General features: G+C 42.4%; 1 protein-coding gene across 5 annotated transcripts; it reads right to left on the bottom strand.

Annotated features, from left to right (window-relative positions):
• Positions 1-3,620: 3,620 nt before the first annotated feature.
• GLYR1 (glyoxylate reductase 1 homolog) lies at positions 3,621-27,898 on the bottom strand. Of its 5 annotated transcripts, none has more exons than XM_088523147.1 (16): positions 27,792-27,898; positions 25,678-25,714; positions 24,469-24,548; positions 16,480-16,618; positions 15,661-15,903; positions 12,529-12,615; positions 11,480-11,536; positions 10,316-10,366; positions 10,149-10,222; positions 8,220-8,319; positions 7,420-7,512; positions 7,013-7,114; positions 5,753-5,915; positions 5,126-5,305; positions 4,513-4,637; positions 3,621-4,158 (listed from the first exon to the last, which is right to left on the bottom strand). In XM_088523147.1, the coding sequence occupies exons 1-16, from the start codon at positions 27,827-27,829 to the stop codon at positions 4,084-4,086; spliced, it is 1,644 nt and encodes a 547-aa protein (XP_088379273.1). In that variant the 5' UTR covers positions 27,830-27,898; the 3' UTR covers positions 3,621-4,083. The 5 variants fall into 5 exon arrangements, with proteins under 5 accessions (XP_088379273.1, XP_088379271.1, XP_088379272.1 ...); XM_088523145.1 differs by having other exon boundaries at positions 7,420-7,530; XM_088523146.1 differs by having other exon boundaries at positions 7,013-7,108; positions 7,417-7,530.
• Positions 27,899-27,901: the final 3 nt, after the last annotated feature.

Consider the following 27,901-nt stretch of genomic DNA (forward strand, 5'->3'; position numbering starts at 1 on the left):
GACGGTCTCTTCACCAGGCGAGGAAGAGGGTTCCGGACACACAGGCATTCCTCACTGGAGGCAGTGCAGCAGCAGCTCTCCCCATTCCCAGGGCGCTGTGAACCCAAGCACAGCTCCGCCACACATCACCTTCTGCTTTGCTTTCAGTCACAACATTCATTTTCTTTATCGTCCCTCCTTTTAACTAAAGCAGAACATTTACTAACTGCTGTCAGCATGAGCCCCTCTGGGGGAAGTATCAGTACATCTATGTTGCCATGAACAATGCACAGCTGGTACTCAACAGTAAATATTGCCTGGTTCTTCAGGGAGCAGTACTACAGTTTTTGCAAACTCTTTAAGTAAAGAGATCCTGTCTTCACCTCATTGGAAAATGTCATTCCCCACTGAGTCTACAAGAGTTGGTGCTCAAAAAAACACGTGCTAGAAGAAAGGGGAGTCCACACAGAGTCTGTTGGGCTCCCAACAGCACGTCACTGGGACAAGACAAATTTCTAATCACTGGAAAGTTCATGAGCTAACATACCTCGTGGTTCTTCACTCCAAGCTTCATCTTCCCTTTGGTCCAAATGCAGACAGCTCTGCTGTGCGTGGGAGACTGAGTTTATCCAAGCCCATCCTTTGGGGAACCTCCCCTGCAAGATCAGGCTGCTTCTAGCACCAAGATGCTTTCTGAGGTGTTTTTCAACCTCCATTTTGGGAGGGTAGGAAGCACACATGCGCTTTTTAATGCTACCACAGGCCTGAGGGGCTTCAGAAACTGCCACAAGAACATGGTGTTACCAAGAAAGGTTTTTATTTTTTTTCCTTGCCAGTAGCTTTGTTAATTGCACAAAAATCGTTTTGTTTTGCCATTTAAACATTTTCACACATCCTATTCTGAATGACAAACGTTAATTAAAAACAAGGCAAAAAATAAAAATTCACAACCTTAATTAACTATAGGATCTATCATCGAGAAAAAAAAAAAAGAAACTGCTTTTCTTACAAGCTTTTCACAAGTGTCACATTTTCTCTTTAAAAAGGAGGGTCAAAAAAAAGAGCAAATTGCTAAAACAGAAATTCTCATAAAAAGGAACTTTACAGAATTGTCAACAATATTAAGACAACATTTACTAGCCAGTTTTATTAGAGCATCTCTCAATCCACGGCTTCCCTCCCACGCTTTCCCTCCCCTCGATCTCAGGCCTAGGAACAGAATAAGATCCATGTTCAGAGGCTACAGAAATAAATATAAGGATCCAAGCGAGAGTGCCACTTGAGTCAATCTCAAACAGCATCTGAAACAGTCCAATTTTCACCATTTCCACCCCTGCTCCTCACTTGGGATGCCCTGCTGAGCTCTCGGGGTCTCTGCTCCCGGCGGGGTGTAGCTGTGGAGCCGGCAGGCAGCACCCCGGCCTGCAGCCCGTCCCCGTCCACCCGCCTCGCCGGGGAGCTGCAGCCCGGCTCTTACAGGACAAACTACAGGGCTGACTGGGCTGCGCCTGCCACTCCCACGGGCCCAACTGTCTCGGTTTTGAGGGCTACGGTATTTCTGGGAAATAAAACCTGCAGTGCCAGGATGACTGGGGAGGTACTGCCCCCACATACACGATTCTTGGGATTCGCTATGAAACACACGTCACGAGATTTGGATTTCCTCTTTTGGGCCTATCGCTGGTGGAGGCACCAGTGCGTAACAGAGGGAGACCCTGGACTGCGTGGGCTCAGGCCCAGCCGCCTCCCAGCCATTCCCGGTGGCCTCCACGGGGAGGGCTGCCCTGACTCTGCCCAGCTCCGCTCTCCTCCAGCTGGGTCTGACACAAGATCTCCCTCCCCAAGCATCTCTTACACAGTAAAACCCATGGTCTCCTCTCCCGTCCCCAAAATCACCATTTCCCCCAGATGCCCTCACTACGCAATCACGGGATTTCTTAACAGCAGTGTTTTAACCAGGGATTTCCAATGCTAATTGACGAGTTCTGCCGGACAGGGGAAAGCGTAACTGTGTCAAAAGCAGGCTAAATGGCTGGTTATCCTGGGTAGTTACATGTGCTTTAATATGAATATCTACATGCAGGATGACAGTTGTACTGCCAAAGAAATGTGTACGTTTTAACTAATATTGTTCACATATACCACTGAGAAACAGGCGAAGTGATGTAACAAGTCTATTACTAGATGTTCACCACAGGACATAATGCATAATACAATATTAGCCCACAAATAATAGTGATCAGCAGAGGTGAAATATTCAACACAAAGTAACATTTACAGCATTATGAATTAGATATCATGTTCCATAAGGGGTATCCGATTAACTTTCTCTGCTTCTTAATGAGGTGCCCCTGAGCGTTGCCCAAAGCAGGATTGGTAAGAAGTCTTCAGCCACAGGAAAGTTTCCCTAAATAGCCATTAAGTGCCTAGAAACATGAAACAGCAGGAGGAGCAGCCCTCAAGGCTTTAAAGGAACATGGCCTACTTGGAATTTGCTTTTTTTTTCTCCTTCAAAATCCCAACCCAAGGGAGGAGATTGTGTCACCAAGAAGCGATTCGAGCTAGTAAAGCTTCTTATCAGCATTTTACTAACTCTCAAATCTAAAATGCAAAGACTAATACTGAAAGAATTAAAAACTCCATGCTTGATGCATATTTAGAGACAGGCATCCTTTGGACTCTCTGTTGCTCTGTCAACATGGGCAGCTTCTCTGCTCTTAAGCATTGGCTATCTGCAGCTCAACTCCTGTATTTCTAGGCTAGAGCTCAGCAGAAGTCTTAGCTCCCATTTTATTTACCAGCCTTTCTAGAAGTTGTATCTGGGTACAAGCAGAGTCACAAGTACAGGGAAAACTTTCATGTTGCACTAGTGATATACTCAGAGCAGTAACACTATGGACATGTATGGAAAATCTGACATGTACAAAGATCACTGATCAGTACACAAAATACTCCTCTGAGGTAGGTAATTATCACCCACCTTTAAAGATGGGGAAACAGGTTAAGAGATAAAAAGACTATGTAAAGGCCAGAGAGAGCGCCTGGATTGGTGCTCAAACTCTTGGCTCTACAATCACTCCTCTTACCCCTCTTAGTCTCATCACCTTGCTTGTGACACTGCTACAGTCCAGGAAGCCGTTGTAAATATTAACTATGAGGGTACTTAAAAAAATTAAAATAAAAAGCAAGAGAAAATTAACATAAACTAAGGCCCGGAGCAACCTTAAGGTTCGTTCCCTCACCAACCAAAATACCCCTGGCCTAGTTTTAGGCCGTACACTTTTCTTACGGTTTTCTAGGCAAACATACTAATCTCCAATACTGTTTGTGGGATGGGCAGCTGTGATGAACTTTTTAGGAGGCTACATTTACAATGGCGTTCTCTCATTCTCCCTAAGGACTGTGTTCCCTAAGCTAAAGTTGTCTGTACAGGGGAAGACGTGGATGCAATCAGTTCTTCCCGTCAGTATGAGGGAATTCCTCCATCAAGGTGCCAGGGAGATGGAAGTTTAAAAAGGAAACAGAATCAAGACAGCATTGCATGCAACCCCAATATTACCTTCTGGAACTGCCCTTCTCCTCCATGGGAGGTGCTTTGTTCTCTAACAGTGGGTGATGAACAGGAATGCTCCTCACCTTAATTGGGACCAAGGCTTTTACTGATATTCACAGGTAGATGGGACATATGTGACCTGTCCCCTTGATGCAGAGAGTCCAACACACACATTATTTCACAGCAAAGGAGAAAAGGAATCATTAGAAACAGCATCTTGGACAAGCATACAAAGAGGAAAACAAAAGCAGCCAAGCAGCAGATTTCTGGCAGAGTTGCCTCAGAGCTTCTGAACAAGCCGCCACTGTCCTGTTCCATGACTGTCAGTGCATGGCATGGATTTCCTAATCAGAGCGCAACAATCCGAGCCCCCTCCTCCCCCCCGTTTGCCACCAGGGGAAGGTCACCGCAGCAGCTGCCTTCGTGGCAGGTCTCAAAGTCTGTGTATAAAAGGAAATGGAGAGACAGAGATGGACTGGTCCAGAGTTAAAACCCAGTATCATAATAATATTAATCAATAATCATAGTATTAACAGTAAGAATGGTGCAGCCTAGTGGATGTAGGCCCTGTACACTGCAGACATATCGTTGTCCGATTGGTCCAATGCTTTTGCTCGTTTATAGACCTAGAGAAGAGAAGTTGGAAAAGGATCAGTGACTACGCTCAGGGGGAAACTTTCTCTGGCACAAATTATTTTGCAGACCATTGCAAACAGAGAACTGTGTAGTATTCCAAGCCACTAGAACAGCACAGATCAGAACATGCTGGGCCTTGTTTAGGCCATCTGCGTTTGCTGAAGGTGACATTTTAAGGGCTTCCACAAGTACATCAATTCCCTTCCCTCCTACCCAAAATACACTACAGTCCCTGCTCCCATGTCTCAGAGACCAGGCTGCTCTTAAATTTTGTCTCTTGTTGGAAAGCGGCTCTCTACCCACTGAGGAAACACTGCATAACATACATCTCAACACTGACTCACCTCATTGGCTGCAGCTGCCATGGGAGTTGGGTGGTTGACAGAATCGCCCAATGCAATAGCTAATCTAAGATCCTTCTGGATGTATTTCAGGTAGAAATCAGGTTTAAAGTTTCCTTGCAAGATATCTGCAAGAGACAAGGGGGTGCAAAAAGCATGATAAAAGTAAATCAAGCCTAGCACACTGAAACAGCATGTAAAACACCATCAAACTTCCCTTTCCCACCAAGAACATCAGGAATGCTACTTCTAGCTCTTCTATTTCTCTGCTGTCTCCGCCCAGCTGCGGCAGACAATGTCACTATCACCCTCTGACAAAGTGAGCTCAGATTTCCGAGGAGCTTGCCCTCCATTTCACTTATTATCCAGCCCCAATGTCAACTCAAATTGTCAGCCTGCTGGTGGCAATGCAGAGCTTGGGGTGTTAGATTCCCAGAAGCCCTGGCTGTAAATGGGGAGGAAGGAAACTCAGCTCTTCATTTCCAGAATGCTTAAAAGACCCATAATCCCAGGCTGATGAAAATGGGATGGTTACCTTCTTCCTTCTACTATTAACTGAACTTTCCCTAGGTTGCAGCAAATGTTTGTATAATAAAACAATGTAAGATAACTTTACTTTGGCACTTCTGGTCCAGGAAGATGCTGGCAAGTTGACCCTGATTGAGGATATCCAGAAGGGTCTGTTGGGACTGACCAGTTACTTGAGCCAGAGTCAGTCCTTCTGCTATCGTAGCCATGAAGCTGCCTTGGACCATGTTCACAATAAGCATCATCTTCGCGGCGTTGCCTACTTCACCTGTGAGTGAGACACACCATGGGGCATTCCTCCAGAAGAAATGCAGCAGCCCTGCTCCCCCATCCCACACAGCATTCACACTACTAGGCTCTGCGTATTGTTCCCAGGCACTTGGTAGCTCTCCCTTCTCCCAAAAGACCTCAGAAACCTTGCTCATCTTTCCAAGCAGCTAAGGGAAGGGAGAAACAACTAAGTATGATTTAGAATAAAAAGCTTCACGTAAATCTCCAAAATTAGTCAATATTTTAAAAAGAAAGCGTAGGCTAGAGGCTCTGAGGTTGGCCAAACTCCACAAGTGCAGGCCAGCTTCCCATACTGTCTATGGAGATTGCCAGCCCCTCTTACCAGTGGCTTACAAAGATGATATGTGTACCTCCCAGACTCCTTTCTGGACACCTCAGTTCTTGTACTAAGAAACTGCTATCAGATCCCTGGTGTTTCAATTACCTAGAAAAAAAGAGGTCTTCCCCATTGCTTGGAAACAGCTACTGCAGTCCTCATATAAATCCTTGTCACCAGCTGCCAGGATCACGAGCATTCCATCGTTAGACAGCTGCTGATTTCCTGACACTGGTGCCTCCAAGAAGCGACCGCCCCGGGAAACTATCACCTGGAAAAAGAATGTCTCTGTTTAGCTGTGCATAAACACCAAGCATCCGTGCTAAGCAGTCAGCACAGCAAGAACATTGTTTAGGGATTCCTACCCCTAAAGACAGAATTTTAAAGCAGAGCAAGGAGTTCAGGCATACAAACAGGAGAGTGAAGCACTGTAAAATACCTAACAAATAATGCACCACATCCAACAAAGGAAAACTCCAGACCAAAAGCTGCTCTCACTTTCCAGAGCACCAGTAGTTCTCTGCCCCCCATCATTACCGTACATACATATTTTCAGCAGATGAGCCTATATGTTCTTGCCATTGCAGCCTGTAATAGCCGAGGAACAATGCTAAAGGTGCACAAGAAGCATGCGAATCTCACATTTACTTTTATTATCTTCCACAGAAAAAAGGCCTCTGACACACATCTTCAGTCAGAGATTTACTAACGGACATGACTCTACATTCTTCAAATTCATATGTTATACACTCCTGCGTCACAAAATTGACAGTCCTACCTGTTCCCCCAGAACATATACTGCTTTTAGGGCAGAGAAAAGCAATTAAGATGTCAAAAAAGAAATCAAAGATCTGCCTGTCAGAAGAACTCAAAGAACTTTTACAGAAAAATACAGAAATATAGAGAAATCTTCTCATAAAAATAATTCTACAGAATGAAACATGAACACACTCATTTCCCGCAACTAGAACATTTGAAATAAACAGAATATGGATTTAAGACAATTACTCATCCAGACAGTACTTCCTCCTCCTATTTGCTACAGAGTACTAATATGGCTGTAGACTTCAAGTTTCTCTGGCTGCTTACAATGGTGCCACATGACACTTCTGAGAAGTTTACCAGTTTTGCTGTTACTATCACAGTATTTATCATTCGGTTTCGTTCACTGGACAAATTTTGAAAATTTATTTTGTTTCATTCGCCTGGGACTTGAGTTCCCTCTAAAAGAATGTGGAGCATCTTAAGATACATCTGTATTAATTGACAGTTAAGTGCCTTGAACAACAAGAACCGCAACACTGCTGTTATATCACAAATATTAGAAGTTTGGTCACAAATATTAGAAGTTTGGTCCAATATTATTACCTGGGCCAGCTCTGTGACTGTATCTGCATCCACAGTGGACATATCCACATAACACTTCCCTGGGCGAATCCCCTGCAACACTCCACTCGGACCAAGTACCAGCTGTGGGGAACAGAAGAGCGGTAAAGCAATAGGGTGTCTGCAAAGAAACTCCAATCCTACAGGACAGCAGTTCAAGCAAGCCTGACACTGCACTAGAGGAATATCAAAACTGTCCCCTCAGGTATTACTTCAAACAAGTGGGATTTGAGGGTAGTAAAGGAAGAGGGAGGAAGTTTACTTTTACACAGGTGCACTGCTCAGCATGCAGATGCCAAGTCTACCATGGTCAGTAGGATAAGAAGGGGCATTCAGGGACTGCATGCTGCAGTCTATCTAGCAGAGGGAAAATAAGAGCTAATCCTTACATCCTTTGCTGCCTTGGGATCTGATACACAGGCAAAGGTGATGTCACAGGTGGAGACAACTTCAGCAGGGGTTCTTCCCAGTCGTGCCCCCTCCTGGATGAACAAATCACACTGCAAAATTCATAAATCCAAACGTAAGGAAAACGATGTACAGAGCAAATGGGTTCCCTAGTGTTCTTGCTGTAACAGAAACTCTTCTGGCTGGACCCAAAATAAAGTGAGTCAGGCCTGGCATATTAACTATATAATAACTTATTTTTTTGTTTGCATACCCCTCCAAAAACAAGGTCTCCTTTGACACTTTTCTGAGTCCCTAAGTGAAGAACTTAGGAAGAAAAAGAGATGGTTACTCAGGAGAAATCAGAAGAGATTGAATACCACGATTTTTGGAGAAAAAATGAGGAATAAACTGGTAAATAGACACAGCAAAACATGTTGCTGGCCAATAAATAGGAACCTGCACAGCTGAGAGTGGTATGGGTTATAACTTTTTGGGTAGCTCTCTGGTCTCAAACGAAAGGGCAGCAACATGGTGACTTTTCACCTAATAATGACCTTTTCAGGACAGACCACGCTAATCAACTCTGGCCATCAACAAGCACTTAGGAAAATATATTAGAACAAGACAATCCTTGTTTTTGTCTTGTGAACAAGGCAAGCTCTGCATTTTCCCAGTATCCCCTCCTAGGGAATGCTGACCCAAGGCCCTCCTGAACTTGAGGTGCTGCATACACACTTAAAAGGTGGTGGATACGTGTTTAGAAAGGCACTGTCTGTGCATAGCTAGAGCACGTGTTTACCTTCTCAGCAGTCCGATTCCAGACAGTGACAGTGTGACCCATTTTCAGCAAGTTGGAGACAATGCCACTTCCCATCAGGCCAAGTCCCAGAAATCCTATCCTGAGGGGAAGAGATAAGCATCAAGGCAGGAAAAGGAATGTGCAACAAAAAGTAACTGATGTTGGCACCATGGTCCTGAAACGATGAAGAACAAATCCTGGAGTATCACAAACAAACAAACAAAAAAATATACTGCAGTCACAGCTAGAATAAGAGAATGTTTAAGTCACCCTTTTCAAACAGGCAGATATAAGGCTTTAAGAAAAAGATGGCATTTATTTTGCTTATGAAATATTCATAAAAGTTTCCTGAAGAAAGTGTTCTAGTCTGCTTCAAAAGGCTAATTAAAGAATGAAGGTTTGGGGAGTTTTTTCTAAATTAAAATTGTGCTGTCTTTGTGCTTTCTTTTGTCACCCACTGTCTTACTGAAGAGAAAAAGGTAACATTTGGAGATCAGTAGATGCTTCTCAAATATATCTTTTGATTTTTATACTGAGTCATGGATACAATGGTTGTTCATACTGCTGAACACATCACAACTTCTCTTTTTGTAAGGCCTGGCACAGACTACTGGGCTAAGCATCACACACAGACCAAAGACCTAGTCCCTGCACTGCAGACTTGATTTTGGACAGACACAGAAATAAAGGAAGTAACAGGCCTGTACAGGTCAGCATGAGTGACAATAATCTCAGATATCAGCTGCTCAAGAGTTGGCAAAGGTCTTGTACTGTTTTAAAACAAAACAAAGGGGGAGGAGGGGTAAAAAGCAGAGGGGGAAGAAAAAAAAAAAAAAAAAACAACCACGAACATACACACCACATTCCTTCTCTATAACTACCCTGCAAGAGGAATTGTTTTGCATCACAACTGCAGGGATCTTTTTATACATCATACAACTTAATAGCAAAAGAAAAAAAAAATTTAGCAGGAAATGTGTTCAGCTACACGTCCGAGTTTACAATGAAAGTTGCCTTGCAACCCCCACAGTTAATTCTTCGGAATTAGCCACACTACAGAAGCACCGTGGCTTCAGCAAGCTGCCTGCACTCCAACTTGTAGCTAGGTTATGCTCTATTTTGTTAAAATAAACTAGGCAGGTCAGAGCAAGTCACTACAGCTCCTTTAGCGAGGTCCGCCTATTTTCTACCCTATCCAACAGAAGAGATGTTTTTTCTATTCCAACCCACCTCTGAACCACACTTCACTGAGAGACAGTTTTACCTGAATAGCTTCATTGTTATTTTGGTTCCCCTTGAGCACAGCTGAGAATTCGCATGCCAAGAAAACGACCCTAACGGCAAACAGGCCCCAGCCTGAGCTGAATTTGAACAGAGCGGAAGTTAAAGAGTGAAACAGGAAGCTTAACTGAGGCTTCTCTCACTCTAGAAAGGAGAAGAGGGACGTTAGAAGAAACCAGAAGGCTTACGTGCTACGCAGCAAAGCTCCTGTGCTGGGAGAACACGCCTCCCTCTTCCTCATCTTCTACATGCTCGAGATAGCAATTAAACAACCCCAGTCAACTGCCAGACACCAGCGGAAAAAGATACCCTTTTATCTCCCCACTTCATACGGCATTCAGAAATACTGCTCCTTCGTGTTCTGCAGCATGCCCCACAGGAACAGGGCAGCTGCAGGAAAGCCCTGAACTGCAAATGCAGCCGGGCCAGACGTCATGCTGAATTTTTTCTATAGTGTAGCACCTGTTTGTATCTATCTGCCTCCCTCCTCCCATCCAAATCAGTTTCACACAAGGACATAGGAGATCAGCAGTTAGAGAGAAACATTAGGTTTATTTATTCACAGTGACAAACTGGATAATGGCTGCATGTGTGAGATGGGAAGGAGGAAAAGGAAGGAAAATGGCTGAAGTGCGTTGGAGGTCTTACTTTTTGTCTGTAGGTGTGATACTGCCGTTGACTGCTGTGCTGTCTGCTGCCTGGATGGAGGTGGATCCCGTTTCCTGAAAAAAAAAAAACCCCATCATACAGTTCTGGAGGAACTGCAAGTTGTTATAACATTAATAAAAATCCACCAAAGCTAAGATTTGCCTTACCTCTTCGCAAACCTTCAGCTTCTTTGTGATAGCTTGGTAGCAGACAGCTGGCTGTATGAAGAGGACAAAACATTCAGTGGAAGGATGGTGCTGATTTGCTCCACTGAGCAAACAGACCCTATCCCTGCTACATAGGAAACAGGCAGCTCACCCACACACCACCATCTGCAAAGCAGGAAAACTCTCAGGCTTTCCTCAGTGAGAGAAAATAAAATCAGAAACATATTGCAAGGTAAAAAGCTTTTCCCTTCCTACCCTCACCCTAGCACTTCAGCCTCTCTTCTGATGCAGGTACTAAAAACTTCTCCTGCAGTTCACACAGCAGACAACTCTAGAGACAAGGGGCCACGGCATCCTCAGTCTCACATTTGGCCCGGAGAAATCAGAGATCCCTGAAGTCTATCACAGAGCAACCTCATACCTATGCTCAGTATGTCACTGCAGTTGTAGAAACAAAGTCTTTGTGTTAGTATGAGAAAGCATAGAGCTTTCCACAAGAGGTATGATAAACACTGCTCCTCCCTTGTGTTGCTTGTTGGGAGCTCAGATTAATACTGACAGCCCCTCAGAATTTACAGTTAGCTGCTCTTAATCTTTCTGGCTTTACCCAGATCCCCTGCTAGATACAAATCCTATTTCACTTAATTTGATCTCTTTTCCTCTGGATCTTCACTGGCTGAGGATAAAATCCTGCAAGACTACCAACTCCTGACTTTGTGATATACAGACTGTATTTTACATGGAACTTTCCTGGTCCTGTGAAACTCTTCCACCAGATTCAATTAACAAATTTACTATGATGAGAAACTGGAAAGACAACTGTACAAGACAACAGAGAAACAGCGTTTTTAAAAAATGCAAATTTCTTACTTCTCATGTTCGATCTACAGAATTTACTATTGCAGGTCTTTCAAATTCTGGTGCTATATAATCTGCAATGACTTAAACTATTTGTTGTCCTTAATGCTAAATTATTCTAAACCTCAAGGTTAGAAACTAATTAAACTACAAAATTGCATGCAAGAGAATCTTGTTTCCTCTTGCCCCAGAATTGTTCAACCGGTTACACACACTCCTTGTACAGCTGTAGCCCTTAGTCCCAGCAAAGGGCAAGATGCCAGGCTAGACAGACCAGCAGTATGATCCTGTCTGCCAAATCCTCACCTTCTCCGTCTGGCTCAGCAGGAAGTGATGGAAGTGTGGGTCACTGTCCTTCACGGGCTACAGAGAGAGAAGTACAGGCTCAGAAACATTCCAAGAGAATCACAGAGCATCCACAGCTACTTTCACAATTGCTTAAATTGGAAATACTTAGTCCATGAGAGCTTATCATGCAGCCTGTATCAACAAAGCAGTTCACATTGTGTTTTGTTCTCAAAAATAAAGTCGTTGACAACAAGTCACTGACAATAAGACAACAAAGTCAAGTCCCCCATTTACAGGCATCTACAGGAAAACCAAAGAAGATTATGAGCAAGATTAAGAAGGGAAGGAAGAGATATGTCTCCCTCTGATCAAGCTATTCACTGGTGCAGTCACAACTGCATCACTGGGTTCTCATATCTTTCTTCCTCCTTTTCCCAAGGTGAGGAAACCACTTCATTTTCCAGGTCCCAAGGGATTCCTTAAAGCAGCGATCTGAGAGACAGCTGTAGGTTTTTAATGCTAGCACTGTCAGATGTCCGGAAAACCACATTCACAGCAACAAGGATTGGAGTCCAGGTACCTCATCTCAGATGAGCATCCTAAGCATTAGCCTGGAGTCACAATACTCTTATTGATTAATGCTTCTTTACATATAAAAGGAAAGGTTTCCAGCAGCTAGTTATGAGGAAAACTGTTAACCTCCCAATGCTACACCAGAAAGTCTTTCACTGTTGCTCAGGGGAATGCCTTTGTTCCCCCGCTGATTTGGGGAAGCTAAATACTTTTGAAACGACAGCAAAAAATGCAGAAACAAGTCCAGTAAATTACATGAACCTACAAATGGTTCCACGATGAGTGAAATCTCACTTCTGAGCATACTTACCAGTTGCTCAGGATATTGTCCTTGCACACAACTGAATAGCATCTTATTTTATTCCTAAAGGAGCAGGAGAAGCTACTGCCATTTTAGAGTCCAGTCAAAAGGTTCTAAACAAACTCCCCCATGACATCTGTTTCTTGACCATCCCCAGCTCCCGGATCTTCTCTACAAACCCAGGGCTTCTCACCTCACTGACACTTGGTGGCCATTTGAATCCAGCCACTGTTCCAGTCATCACTCTCTTCACTGTACTTGACTCTGGAATTGTGAGGTCCTAAAGAGAAACAAGGCGGATCAGAAAGAGCTTAAAATCTATCTCAGTGGTTGGCCACATCACGTTGATCATAACAGCACACATACAGAGTTTTGAAAAGCACTACAAATGCCTTCTACTTCACGTGCCACTTCACAATGAAGTCATATGTGAGCACACAGTGCATTATCTGCACAGGTGAGATGAACATGAACCTGCAACAAAAGAATTTAACCACAGATATGGCTTCCATTCTTCACATGCAAGAGGAAGTACTGAATTTGTATAACCATGCAGTGAGCAGAGAAGCAAATGAACACGCCTCATCCAGCAATTCCCTCTGGTAGATGCATAAAGCTAAACAAAGGGGTCAAGAACATCACCACAATCAGACAGACATCTCAGCTTTTCTCAGCACATCAGTGTGTGTGTGTGTGTGTGTGTTTGTAAAATAGCAACCTATGAGAGGGAAAACCTTCAAAACATGAATCTGATGCAGTCACACCTGCTCAAATTAGTAGAACATATGAAATAGGGTCTGAGACGAGAATTGCCCCCCATTCACTTAAAATGCACTACTCTGCAATGCCATGATGATACAATGCTTAATGAACCACTGTGTTACTGTTGAGCACATCAGAATTTATCTGTCTTCTTTTCCCAAGATGCACAGGTTAAAATAAGTTTTCTACATCCTAGGTTTTATCTTCCTAAATTGAGAGTTCAAAAACGGAATCACACCTCCACTCCCCCCGCCCCCAAAATTACTTCCTGCAAACGCACATTATACCTCAGTGTCCACACAGAGCCACACGACAAGAGCACTACTGGCCAAAAATGGAAGATCGGCACTGTCATAAGTGATCCAGGTTAATTCCACTGCTTCATCTGTTGACAGGGCAATCTAGACATCACTTTCCAACATTAAAATGCTATTTCAGTGTAGAGGAAAGCTTGCATGTTAGAATTGCCTCCTTAGAACCCATGCTGTTGATTCAGCTGGTAAAGTGCGGATGAAATCTGCTCTGATATATGCAAAGCCATGCTGCTCCTTTGAAAATATTCACACAAGCTTAGAAGTGAGGTATTTGAATCATCATGTATGCCTGCCATGCATATCTAGACATGGCACACCTCAGCAATGACTGGATCCTTGAATTCTCTGCATCCCTATTACTCCAAAAGCCAGAACTTGAGACTGTGATGGAAGAAGAAAATATCTATCTACATAATGTACCAAACAGTGTAGCACTTCCGGACAATGACGTTAAAGGTTTATATACTTCTATCCTCAGGGTGAAGAATTTGAGTAAATCATGAGAACCAAGCACGCATAAGAAAAGATTTTAAAATTATTTTCACAGGCAGGGTAATAGCATTATGGTAGCACTATTATATTTTCATGATGTTTTCTCTAATTGTCTGTATATTACCTTTCCAGAAGCAATAAGGTTATCTTCATACATTAGCCTGCTTAATTTACACAGTTTGTGGCCAGACACTTATCACCTAGCTCGCACTTGTCACCTCTTTATGATAAGCTGTTTGAATCCACGCTTGCAATTTGCCAGTAAAATAATTTCTACTGCCACAATTAGCTCATCCCAACCTCTCTGATGCCGCAAGGTAGCTAATGCAGTACAACTAAGCATGCAGCATGATCACAATTCTTCTAACTATTCTTCTAGCTTAAAGACACAAAAGCATTTTGCATCAGAAAAAAAAAGGCCCAGTGGCTTCTCGTAACAAATGTTTGACAGTACAACATGCTTATAGCAACACACTTGAAGAGGGGAAAATAAGTTGCTGGTAAAGTGCTTTCCTGCATCAGTCAAGTCACAAGGTTCAGAACTATCAGTAAGAATCCATAAGTATGCATCCATTCCTTTCCTTTCCCTCCCCAAAAAGGAGAAAGTGATGTGCTCTGCATGGCCTTATTTCATAGAAGCTGGTTGTAAAAATTCAGACAGACAGATGAGAGAGAAACCTCAGAATCAGTATCTTGTTGCTAAATATTTTCTGCCAGCAGCTCCTTCATATCTAAAATCTGAGACAATCAGATTCTTTTTACTAGCGAGGCATCAAGAAAAAGGTTGCAGTTCATCAAGTCAAGGCCAATCCATTCATGATTTTGGAGATCAAAGACTACCATCTTGTGCTGCATCCTGAAGTGCATGGAAAGCAAAGACTGTGAAGCACACACATAATATGATCCCTTTGAAGCATGACTGAGCAAGCAGGCTGCCACATCCTGTATCAGTTGAAGTGTCACAATGGTGTTTTGGTGGAGTCTGATGAGCAGGTGCATCGTAACAATCCATTGAAATAATTATCCATTCAGAGAAGAAAGATCTGGACCACTGCAGTGAGGTCCATAATGAAAATGAAATGTTGGAATCCTAGATGAGGGTAGACAAAACACTGCTGACTGCTGTTGCTGCCAAGACATCCAGAAATAACAGGAATAAAACTAAAATGCTCAGATGTTAGACTTTTATCAAGGATGAAGAAAATATACTTAACAGCACAGATGTAGATGTTGAAATAAATGCAAATAATTCTTCTTGTGGATTCCTCGGGCTACAAGAATTTCTTCTTTTGGCCTCAGCCCTTAAGTACACCACACCTTTAGTAAGTATTGGGGATGAAGGTAATTATATATAAATCAATTAACCATACAAAGCAGATGAGATGGGAGAAGTCAGGAATCAGATGAAGGCCCACATCTCCTCACTAATTCTTCCCACACCAACTTAACTTGAGGGATGGCAAGATGGAAGGTGGAGTCTCATGAGAAGGCTCTCAAAGCTCTTCCAAAGAGATAAACAGAGCTACTCAGAATGACTAACTTAAAAATCCACAGGAAGAATCAACAATATGCTTGCCAAAGGTATCTGACAGCCAACATGTTTAGAAGCAGCAACATGGAACAGCTTAAAATAAATAAATAAATAAAACTGATACTGAACTGCATTCTTCCTGCTGGCCTGTTAGCCAAGGTGCCAGCCATCCCTAGAGTCCATCTGTAAAGTCCACAGGGCACTGGCTGACATGCACAACACAAACCTTCTCATCCTTGGGTGGACGCCCCCGCTTTCGGGGGCTCTGATCCTGGGCTCTTTTCAAAGGTGATTTTGATCCTCTCTCTGACGATACAGAAGAGACCCTCTTTTTTCCTTCCCCTGTGCCCTTCTTCAACTTCCCTTCAGACAAACTGGCTTTGCGCTTCTCTTCACCAGCAGATTGCTTGCCTCTCTCTTCACTGGAATTACGACGATTCTTCTCTTCACTGGAGTTATGGGAAGATGCCTGAGAGATTACAGAATAGAAGATGGTAAGGAAAGAAGAGAAGAGCTTGAATGATTTTCATGCAAAACCAAGGATGCGAAGAACCCTGTGCTGATTACTATCAGGCAAACCAACTGCACAGTAACATGAAAACTATGATATGTTAGCCCTTTGAAGTTGGTGAATGAAGATCCTGGTTAGCTCTCCTGCAAAAACACATCAGTTTAAGCAACTGATAAACAGAACAGGCCACTCGAAGACTTGCTGGGGAGGTGTGTGCTTGCACACGCTTCCAGTATACTACAGACAAGATTAGGAGATATTAAATTCTAGCCCAAGAGTTAAGACTGATTTAACAAAACATCATAAACTGATCGGTTTCTCCAAGAATATGCTCTTTTCTACCAAATGAGACTCAACACCGAGGGAGAAGAAGATAGGAAAAAATAAATAAAAAATAAAAAACATCACACTCACAAAGAAGCACACCCAACTTGCCAGAAAAAAAAAATCAATTTATTCCAGATAAAAATATGATCGACCATTACTCATGCCATGATTTGTTTTGATGCACACAGTAAATAAGAATCCACTCACCTGGTCCTTGCCTTTGGTTTTTCTAAGAAACTCCTCTACAGCATCCACGGCTTGCTGGAAGCGCTTACCCTTGTTAATCTTTATCATTTCCTCTTTGTGCGCGTGATAAGGCTTCAGCTGCTCCACTTTGATCCAAGCACTAAAAACCACAAAAAAAAGGTTAAGTATATTCTCCAGACAGTAACTTACTTAACCACCACTCTTCAATAGATACACAAACATATATTTTTTTTCACAGAGCAACTGATGATAGCAACCCGCTCGCTCACTTTCTATAACCTGAAGGGCTGTGATATCTACATTCACCAAGAACTTTCTTCTGGGACTTTCACTTGGCTTCTCCCACAAGTTTGATGCCCTCTTGTACAAGCAACACTGCCCTCGAAGCATTATTCAAATGACCTGTCAGCAACCTAGCTTTTGGATATGATCACAGGCACTTGTTCGGAGCAAAGGCATCAGGGAGACTGTTTTTATATCATCAGGGAGAACAACCACAATCAAGGGACTCCAAATAAAGTAGCTACTAATATTAATCTTCTTTCTAAGGCTGTTGCAAGAATAAGTCACTTAATAGTAACCAACTACATCAGTTCAAGCACACTGTGTATACACAAGTATCTGCAAAAAAACAGGAAGATTAAATACAAAATTAGATACCTAAATACAGCTGACCACAAATAAAGCAAGCGTAAACACCATACCTCACTGCATACATACTATGTTTCTGATGTATGTTGATATCCTGCATGAAATCAAATCTCATTTCTAAGACACATTTTTCTTCATTGTAGATACCTGATTTAAGATAAACTGGCACTGGTGTATTTCATAATTTAGCAGTTCGAGAACTCACTCGAGTTGTATGAGGAAACTCAAACAACCTCACTGTTTCCACTGCCGCTTAAAGGACTTCTTGACTTTTACCAAATGGATAAGCTCTCAACTACAAGGTCATGACTTCCCCTTCTATCAGGTTGGGAAGTTCTACCACTCTCTCCCCATGGCTCAGAGGAACACCTTTGCTCTCAAAGAGTTCAGACTACCTCAATTTCTAACCAAATTCAAGCCCACGTTTATCTGACATTGTTATAAAACTATTTCCACCCCTACGATGGAAAACAGTCCTGTATAAGCTTTGTAAGAGATTTTCTGAGCTCAGAGAGCTCAGCTTCTCAGCATACAACAGCACAGATCATCGTATAAGCCAGCTGAACTGTTTTTACCTGACTCCAAAACATCACTGTTTTACAAACAAAGTAAACATTATATTTTTCTGAGATTTCAATTTCTAAATAAAAATAACCTCCTTTCTACCCAGACATTCTTTTAAGTGTGTTTTTTTTTTCTCCCAGCCTGTATCTTATCCCTCCTCACTGCCTGTGCCATTAATTCCCTTTTCCATTACTTTTCGTTTGGGATGGAGAAAGGCTGAAACACAAAGCGTTCTCACTCCTGGCTGTCAGGGTAAACTTTGGTGCTTAGGATCACCAAGGACAAAGAGCTGGAGCTCAGAGACAAAGTAATGTGAAAACAGAGCCTCAGATGCTGCCTCAGGAAAAAAAAATAAACATATATGTTCACATATTTATGTATGCATCCCTCAGCCTTTTCCAATTTATCCTTTGTGTGTCTACTTGGACTACTTCCTACCAGACAGAAACACATCTTTTAACACTCAATGTCCATAAAGCATTTTCACGTAATTTTCTGGTGCTTGAAACATTAAAGAATGTCTCAAAGTCATTTATGTTTATACTGAAGATCTCTCCGTTGAGCAATAACCTCATAGCCAAAGAGCAATATTTACATAAGAGGTCTCAAGGATGCAACAGAAACAGGAACTATTATTTCTCTCCTGTTTCAGCAATGGAATAATGCCTTAGAAAAGCACTGGTGATATTACATTACTGAAGAGGTTGTATTTAAGATGAGATTGCAATGATATTGCTGCACAGTTATTTAATATCCATAAAGAAGGGTTGAAATGGAAAGTGAAAAGAGAACTATTTAAAAGGATATGTTTCAGTAATGGTTCTATTTGCCCATTTTCCCTCACCCTCCCTTCTTCCCTCTAAAATGACATTCGTTCAAAACCACAACTCACAGTAAAACCCATGTTCTATTCATGAGCAATAAAGACTCAGAGACGCAGCTAGAGATGTCAGGCTCAAATCCTTGATACAAGCTTAGCATAGGCAAGATAATTCCAAAAAACACTTTCTAGTCACTCTTTCACTCTAAAGATACCAATTCCTAATGATAAATTACACGAATGAAAGTGACAGAACCTACCCATATACCCACTTTCGCAAGCTTCACAGCCAGGACTGCAAAATGCAGCCACTGTAACTCAAAGTTTCTTTTAGCAAGTAAACTCCAGATAAGTTTTAATAAAGTTTACATTGTACTATTTTAGTTGCCTACATTAAATGCTAGTAAAAATCAATTTTGAAAGACAAAAACAAACAGCAAGGCTATTTTACAACCCCAGCATGCACGGGCACATAGCATTGGAAAGAAGCAAACGCTGAAATCTAGCTATGTTTCCTGCTCAGATGATCGTGTTGCAAAGTCTAGTCAGAGGCCTGTATATAGTCGTGCACCGCACGGTTCAACAGGGGGTCCAAAGCTGTTCAACATCCTCAGTGCCCTGGATGAAGGGACAGCGTGCACCCTCGGCAAGTTTATGGATGATATAAAACCGCGAGGAGTGGTCTGTGCTGCCATTCGGGGGACCTGGACAGGAACCTCATGAACAGAAGGGCAGAGTCCCGCACATAGGGAGGAATAACCCCAGGCTGGGCGCTGACCTGCTGGAGAGCAGCTCTATGGAGGAGGAGCTGGGGGCCCTGCTGGACAAGAAGCTGCCCGTAAGTCAGCAGTGTGCCTTTGGGGCCAAGAAGGCCTAAAGGCCAAAAAGGCATCCTGGGCTGCATCAGTAAGAGAACCAGCCGTTGGTCAAAGGGTAGCTGGTCTCCCCCTTTGCTGAGCCCTGCTGAGGCCACATGTGGAGTCCAATGCCCACGTCTGAGCCCTGCAGGATGAGACACAGAGCTACTGCACTGAGTCCAGCAAAGGACAACTAAGATGATTAGGAGAGTGGAGCATCTCTCATATGACAAGAAGCTGGGAGAGCTAGGATAGCTCGGCCTGGAGAAGACTGAGGGTGGATCTTATCATTAATAACTGAAGGGAAAATATAAAGATGAAGCCAGCCTCTTCTCAGTGGTGTCCAGGAATAGGCCAAGAAGCAATGAGCAAAAACTGCAACAGAGGGAATACAGTCCAAACATAAAAAAGAGCTCTTTGACTGCAAGGGTGATTTGAACAGGTTGCCCAGGGAGGTTGTGGAGTCTCCATCCTTGGAAATATTCAAAGGCCATCTGGACAGGGTCCTGGGAAATGTGCTGTAGGCAATCCTGCTTCAGCAGTGGTTTGGACTAGATGATCTTTAAAGGTCATTTGCAGTCTCTGTTCTGCTGTGAAGAGACTGCCCCAGTTTTCCTCAATAGGATAACTCAAAAGGCTGAACTCTAGAACCTGACATACAAATACCTTCATGGAAAAGAACACAAAAACACTACAGTACATTACACTGACAACCCATGCAGCTGAGAGAAGATACTTAGCAAAAGAAAGTGAGCAGAAGGAAAACACTGACAGAAGTACTTGATTTTTCAAATGTAAGCAGTAGTAAATTTTACTGGGTAATTACACTTCCAGAAATGTCAGCAAAAAGTAGAAGAGTTTTGACTTTATGGATTATCTACGGCACTCTTCCTACAGGGCTATAGCAACACTGCAGTTAGCTCTAGTATACAGTAGCCTACCTTTGGGCAAATGGAACTGTGCAGGGGATAGTTTGGCCAACAGAAATGCCAGCAACTCTTGCTAACCCTCTTTGTCCGCTTAGCTTATACCGCCTGGCTCCTCAGATTCCCAGTATTATATGCAATACCTGTCAAACTAAGAGTTTTCTGATGCTAGGAACTGAAAGAATACACTGTAAATATCCCATCCAAAAGTTTCTCTCTTCCCTGGAAGCCAGAGAGCATAGTGGCAGAGAGTATAGTGGTGTTAGCATTCCAACAGGATAGGGAGGATGGGAAAGCAATGACTGCTGCACTAAAAATCACTGTATCTGATGGAAATGGGCTGCAGATGATTATACTTATCTTGTATTGCAAACTTCCTCTGATTTTTCCTTAACCTTTCAAGTCAGGAAGCAACTCCTGACCTCGCTGCATTTAGTGAGACTATTTAGTTTTGTACTGCTGTGGTAAAAAGGTACTAAGAGTGAGAATGGGCTACTCTAGCTTGATATTAAGACTTTGATACCTATAACCTGCAAGATCATTTGGCTATTAAAGTACATCCAATGGGTTAAATGAATACAGTGAATGTATATGTGCATGTGTTCATACATGTACATTCACGCACATATACATATCCAAATACAGCCCTGACCACTATGCAACTCTTTAATACATCACTGAAGCAAAGTAGAGTGACAACACATTCATAACACCAAGCTATATTAGTTTTGACATAAAAACTCCTAAATGGGCAATGAAATGTCAGAATGTTTTAAACTGCACGAAGCACACTGAGAATTTCTGTAACACCCGTAGGCTACAGGCCTGCCAGTCTAGTAGTTCTAACTATTAATAGTAATGAACTTATCATAGAATCACAGAACTGTAGGGCTTGGAAGGGACCTCTAGAGATCATCTGGTCCAGCCCTTCTGCTGAAGAGGGGTCAGCTGGTTGCCCGGGACCATGGTTATAAATGAGCAAGTGTAAAAACCAGAGTAATTCTTGCATTGCAGCTCTTTCTTGGAACGACAAAAATCTCTCACAAAAGTATAGCCTCAGAAATAAAGGAACTCTCTAAAATTTCAAAAGTGCAATTAGGAAGATTTATAGCAGATCAGAGTCCTACCACTATTCAGAAAGACGAAATCAAATTTGTTGTTTTTATTCCAGTAACTACATGTTGTTACGTGCTTGCCAGCAAATTTTCTTGATTTTGGATGAAGAATCATTTTAAGGCTACTTCCTCAGGGGACAGCCATAAAAATCCACAAGAAGAGCTCCTAGGCAAACTAGAAAAAAAATTCTTTGCAAAGAAAAGTTAATAACAGAATTAATTATACAAGTGTATGTAAACATCTAGCACATCACCCAAAAAAGGACATGGATACTATTATCACTACCGTGAACACCAAGGCAGCTTTCACTGTGGTAGAGTGTAGGAGTATTCCACAGCTTAAGCAAAGGGAAAAGAAATCTCTTCCACAAAAACAAAATAGTTATCTTGCAGAAAAGCTATTACTTTAAAAAGTGATAAAAGCAAATAACACTAGCAACATTATAAAAGACCACAGGGCTCAGCAGAAACTTTACTAAAAGCACAGTAAACTTTACGAGAAGTCTGAATGCATTCATACTCTCGCTTTTACATCTCTGGCCAAAACTATGTATGTTGACTGGAGGGCTTTACTCCTTAGCCACCAGGAATATCACCCTCGGCCAATAAGCATTAGTATTCAATCCACGTGCAAGGTCACAGGTAAATAAAAATGGGCATTCTCTTTTCAGCTGTATCCAAAGCCATTCATGATTTCAGAAATAATAACTAGAGCCTACCTACATATTACACAAAACACACTGCCACGTTCCTCATGAGTGCATTTTCACTCACCCTTTCTCTCTGCTCAGATGCACAAAGTCACACTGCCTACCAGTTTACACTTCTAAAACGCTTCTGCCTTAATCTTTGGCATAGCACACTGCGGCTACATTAAGTCAGAAAGAAATAACTTTTCGCTAGCTAGAAAGAGTGGCCTTTCTGTCTGAACAGAGCTATCATTTGGGAAACCTCAGGAAGAGGAAGGAAGAAAAAAAAAAGGCAAAGAAAAAAAAAAGGCAGTACCTATCAAGAGCTTAAATGTGCTTGCCTGTGGATAAATTAGCAGGCAAACATCAGCTGAATTTTATTAGAGGGCTTCTACCTGCCAACTATCATTGCCTTAATCTTGCACCCTCTGGACAGTAGGCTTATGTCCACATGGAGTAAGGCAGTAACAGAAGAGCTACAAAAAAGGGATCCACAATATAATAATGTCATCCTATAGTCTTGAAAGAGGCAGAAAGAGGGAAGAACAAGTAAACAGGAGTGACTTGCACTAAAATTCCAGTATGAGTCAGTCTATGCATCACACCACTGATTACATTCAGTGATCGGAGTTTAACATCCAACCATTTATTATTTTGTTCATTTTGTAGAATAGTGATAGTTGGTGACTAGGTACTTCACTTACTGTTTATAAACATCTAAAACAAAAGTATTTGAAAAACACATTAGCTTACTTGCACAAAATAAAAGGACTTTCCCTTCAGGTTCAGATTTTTAGTGAAATAAATAACAGAATCAGGAAAAACTTAAATTGACTATGATCAAAGACGAAGATTTTCTCGAAGAGCTCTAATCAGCACACTTATAAAGGTCCAGGTCAGGACACTACAGGTTTCTCTCTCTCCTGTCTATAAATCCTGTTTTATAAAGAGACCAAAAGGGTCAATATTTATTTATTCTTAATTTTTAGGTAGGATATGCCAGATAAAACAACTGGATTTCTAATTCATGTGATTATCCAACAGGAAGTGATTAATTAAATTTCACAAGCTGGGGCGGGGGGCGGGGGGGTTCAGTTGTGGCTCTGTTAGCCTGCCAGCTGATTGGATTTTCCCTAGCCTGAGCTCTAGAATCATGTAATAAAACCCAATTATTTTGCAGCAGTGACCTCTTCACCTGAGATCAGGCTGCTAATCTCAGCTAGAGTACCCTTATTTATAACCGCTATTTCCAAGCTTGTCTTAATACAACTTACCATGAACACTGCTGTATCAGCACCAAAAAATATGCAATGCAAGATGAAGAGCAGTCAGGGGAGGAATAGTCAGTCTCCTCTGATTAGGTTTCATTAGTCAGTCTCAGTTTTAGGACCTGATTAGCTCCCAAATGACTATGGTAACAGAAAAGTCACTTCCACCCCTCCTCCTATCCTTCTCCCACAGTAAGAACTCAATCTCCCCCACACATACACCCCGCACACACACCTGCACTTGTCCTACGTTACTAGAAATCTAGCAGACCTTCCTATCAACATGCAGCATCCTCTCCAACAAGTTTAGATCTCGGTTCTTAATGGAAAATTACATTTTAAATATTCAACAAAAATAACATGTCTGTTAAAAATAATTTTCTAGAGAAGCATCTATTAACTGTTCTTAATTCTTGGTAGTTTCTATGAAAAAGAAAAGTGTTTTCATTTCTTACAGAAGATTATAATTTCCTCTCTCATTACATGACCAAATACAAAAGGCTATCAAAATAATTTTCAGTTTCATAAAGTATCTGCATTTTCTGGTTTTTTTTTTTTTTTAGTTTGCAAATATCTGAATCTAAAACGTGATTTTTCATGCATGATTGTAATAGATGAATTTTTCCTTGTGAAACGGTGGTCTATACTAGTTTTGCTTACCCTACGCTGCGAAGTCCTCCCAAAGCACAGCAAGAACCTTTTCAGTCGTCGTGCATGAGATATATCCTTATTACTAATGACAATTATAAAGCTGTTTCACAGTTATACTGGAAAAGCGAATGGACGCTCTTAGCTGCACCTTTCTCAAACATAATTACATGCTAAGTCTAACCCAGTCACATCACACCTACTCCCATAAAAATGGCAAGTTACCAAGAACTTTCCTGCATGGGAGCAGCTAAAATCCTAACACGCTGGAGTCCTCACAGCCCTCACACACCCACATGAGCTTCTACAACATGCAATAATAGTCACAATCTTTTGCATGTAGACCACCTTTTGCAAAGCTAAATTTTGTGTTCACAAAAAAATTCTTCCATGAAAGATCCACGTTACGTAGGTCAATCTTTTCATAAGATGAAAGCAAGGAGGTACATACTGATCTTCTGTTCCAAAAAACTTCACAAAGAAGCACTTTTTTCCACGAGGTTTCTTCAGGTCTTTAGGTGGATTAACAATCTGAAGGTGATTAAAGGAAAAAAAGTTACAAAGAGACTGTTTCAAACACACAGAATTTATTCGCTATGATTTTCTTACTAAATGTTTCATAGCTCTTGTAGGTTTTTGGTTTTGCTTTGTTTTTTTTCCAATTTGACTTGAAAGAGAACTTGAATTCATGACAAACCTCCCAAGTAAATTTGTAATCCCTATACTTCCTTAGATAAACCTATGCTGCAACATGGTACAAAAAACACAAAGCAAAGATTCACTGATCCATTGCTATGTTCTCAGTGAGGTTTTTGCCTCTGTATCCCCAATTAAATAAAATATTGGAAAATATTTTAAAAAGTTTGTTCCACTTTTAATTTACAATGCAAAGCTGTGTCTTTACCTGCAGAAGAGATTTCTTTAGTAATATTTTCAACTTTATAAGAGAGAAGCAGTCATTCTATTACTCAGGTGACAGCTGAAAGACTGCAGGTGAGCTTGAATTTAACTGGACCTGGTAACCAAAGTGCAACAAAGTATTCATGGCTGTCAACCACAGTGACAACGCTTTCTCCTGCAGCATGCTGCTATCTAAGCATGCATAGTTCTCAAACCTACACCGAAAACAAAAACACAGTACTTCTAGGGAAGGAGAAAAAAAAAATTTTCAGATATTATCAAAATTATGTTTTTGGCTCTTCATCAGAAAAAAAGAGAAAATGCAACACTTCTTCTGCCTCTCCTCCCAAATATGACAAAAAAGCATTAAAACAGCATTTCTGGAAAAAAAACAAAAACAAAACAAACAAACAAAAAAACCCACAATCCTCATTCCTAATATTTTAAATATTTATTATAACTATTTATTATGGTAAGAGAGGAACCTGTCTTGCAGAAAGTGACAAGAATTAAATTGCTAAATCTGAGGAATGCAATCAGCTCTGGGAGGAGATAAATTGCTGTTCCCTCTTGCTTTTCATTCCATTTGAACTAACAGCTGTTGGTAACAGGCTGAACTTCTGGATCATATAAAGCCCTTCACGCAGCATTTGCTTCACAGTTCAGATTCATAGGGTTTGTATTAAAAAAAAACATTTTTAACTAAAATTCATTTGGTGAAACTTATTCTGTGTGTGGTGGGGTAGGATAGAACACTCACCTTTCCAGGCCATGGAGGATACCGGCCCAGCTTCCCCCTATGAAAGAATGAAAAGATTAGGCACTAGAACATGGGGAAAAAACACCTATCCCGAGTCTGGTTTTTTATATTACACCGTATTTTCTGTATTAAGAGAGCACATTTTCAAGTAAAAACCTACCATGAAAGATGAGACACAAATCCTTGACAAAAGTATTACATTGCTGGATACCTGCACCTAAACTAAGCCCCTATATAATCCGTATAAACTCAATGGAGCATCAGCATTTAAGCCAAAGAAAGAGCAGCAGCAGCAGACTGCCCAGAAGACCTAGCGCAACAGCTCTTACTACTCTTTTAAGACTGAGCATTCCTTCACAAACTATTGAGCCAGAGTATTGATGCGGGCAATGAAACCAAAGTTCAAGTCGATAACTTGAACGATGCTTCAGGACAGATTGGTCTAGGAGGCAAAGCAGCCGCCGATTTCCAGCTCAGGCAGATGAGATTCTTAGAAGTTCTAACAGGAAAATATTTATGTCAGAACCCATTGAAGGATATCATTAGTTTCTTTATAACTTTCTTCAGATGCTCACCATCATAATAAGATACGCTAGAGATACAAAAGAACCATAAGAAAAGCTGAAATGTTTATTTCCTGCACTAGCAAATACGTCCATTATAAAAACTACACAACTTGCTTGCAGAAGAGAAAAAAGCAGTCTTAGCCCAAAGCATAGCAGCTTTATTATTACCTTTCCCTTCCCACGTACAGAGCTGCAGTACTTCCACAAAAAAATATCAGTTATTACCTTACAAGAGATTGGCAGAGAACCTCTGGAGCCCATCTGCTGCTGAACTAAAAACTCTCAGCAAATAGCAGCATTTCAGCCCCTCCTGAGATGACAATTGTGCACAGGAGATTCAGTGGTGACAGTCAGGCAGGGACACTGCCAAAAGCTTCAGCTATGACCATGGCTTATATCTGACACTTCTGTTCTTGTACTGAACAGGAATTTCATCTAAGCTGTTCATCTGTTGCCTTATTGTTACAATTCTTCCATGATGGGTCTAGGGATAGTACCTGTCTAAGTTGTCACGTGTGAAACTAAAGCTGGATAATCTGCATTCCAGCACTGACAGCAGTGCACTCCCCAAATGCTCATTTGAACAAATGTTGCTAAAAGGAACCAACCTTTACTTACTTTTCTATAAAAGGTTAGATAACTTCACATCACTGTCAATTTTTCGGACGAGCAACTGCAGTTGTCACAGACGGGAGCACGTACTTCTTTTTATCTGGGATATAAATATAAATGCATACACTTGCGTGTTGGGGATTAGCTATTTGTTGCAAACCCTAGCAGGGTGCTCTAGCCTGTCAAGTACAACAGAGTCTGTGTACTCAAAAATCGATGCTTGGAGGCCTCAAGAGAATCCTCTCAGGTCTCCTGATCAAAAAACTAAAGGGGGGAAAAAAAACTGACAGTTTCCGGATTGCTTGAGGATAAATCTGCAGTGACGTGAGGAAGTGGCAGTTTTTGTGAGTGTCAACAGGAACCTCCTAACCTGTAAAAATAATCACCCTCCCGTGCCGTTGTGCTGCTCCATTAAAGCATTCCCAAGGAATATCACCACAGCTCTTGCTGACTTTATTTACTTTTTATTTACTTCCCTGTCACCTCCCTTGGGAGGAGACGGTGTTTACAGCCGAGCTCTGAACAGTTGCTCCTCTCCCACTCCCCTCGCCCCTTCCGCCTTCCTCTTCCCGGTCACCTCCGGTGCCAGAGCTGAGCGCGGCTGCCCCGGCCCAGGGATAGCGGCGGGACCGCCCTCCCGGCCCGGCCCTGCCCTGCCCGGCTCGGCCCCTCCTCGAAGCCCTTGCCGAGGCGGCCGCCCCGCGGCGCAGGGTGACAGCGTTGCCCGCGCAGCGCCCAGGCTGCGGCGCTCCGCCAGGCCGGGCCGGGCACAGCCCCGCCGCCGCCCGGCTGCGCTCAGCCGCCACGGGCGGAGTCTCTGCCGCGCTCCCTGCGCGCTGCGGGGGATGTCGCGCCCCACAGCGCCGCCGCCCGCCCGGCGCCCGCGGCAGCGCCCGCGGCCGCCCCGCGCCCGGCGCGGCCCGCGCCGCCACTCACCACACCAGATCTCCGAGCCTCAGGCTCACGGCCGCCATCTTACCGACACCGCCACCAGCCGCACGGCGCAACGCCTGCCGGGAAGGACGCGCCCGCCGCGGGGCGGGGCG

This window comes from Tinamus guttatus, unplaced genomic scaffold (assembly GCF_059628265.1).
Source record: "Tinamus guttatus ecotype Peru unplaced genomic scaffold, ASM5962826v1 Tinamus_guttatus_pri_ptg000172l, whole genome shotgun sequence".
NCBI classification, from domain to species: Eukaryota; Metazoa; Chordata; class Aves; order Tinamiformes; family Tinamidae; genus Tinamus; species Tinamus guttatus.

Coding starts and splice junctions, on each gene's coding strand:
- GLYR1 (XM_088523145.1), bottom strand. CDS start 27,829: ATGGCGGCCGTGAGCCTGAGGCTCGGAGATCTGGTGTG. Junction 15,904..16,479: donor AAACCAAAGGCAAGGACCAG/GTGAGTGGATTC, acceptor GTAATCTCTCAG/GCATCTTCCCATAACTCCAG. Junction 10,367..11,479: donor TGCTGAGCCAGACGGAGAAG/GTGAGGATTTGG, acceptor CTCTTCATACAG/CCAGCTGTCTGCTACCAAGC.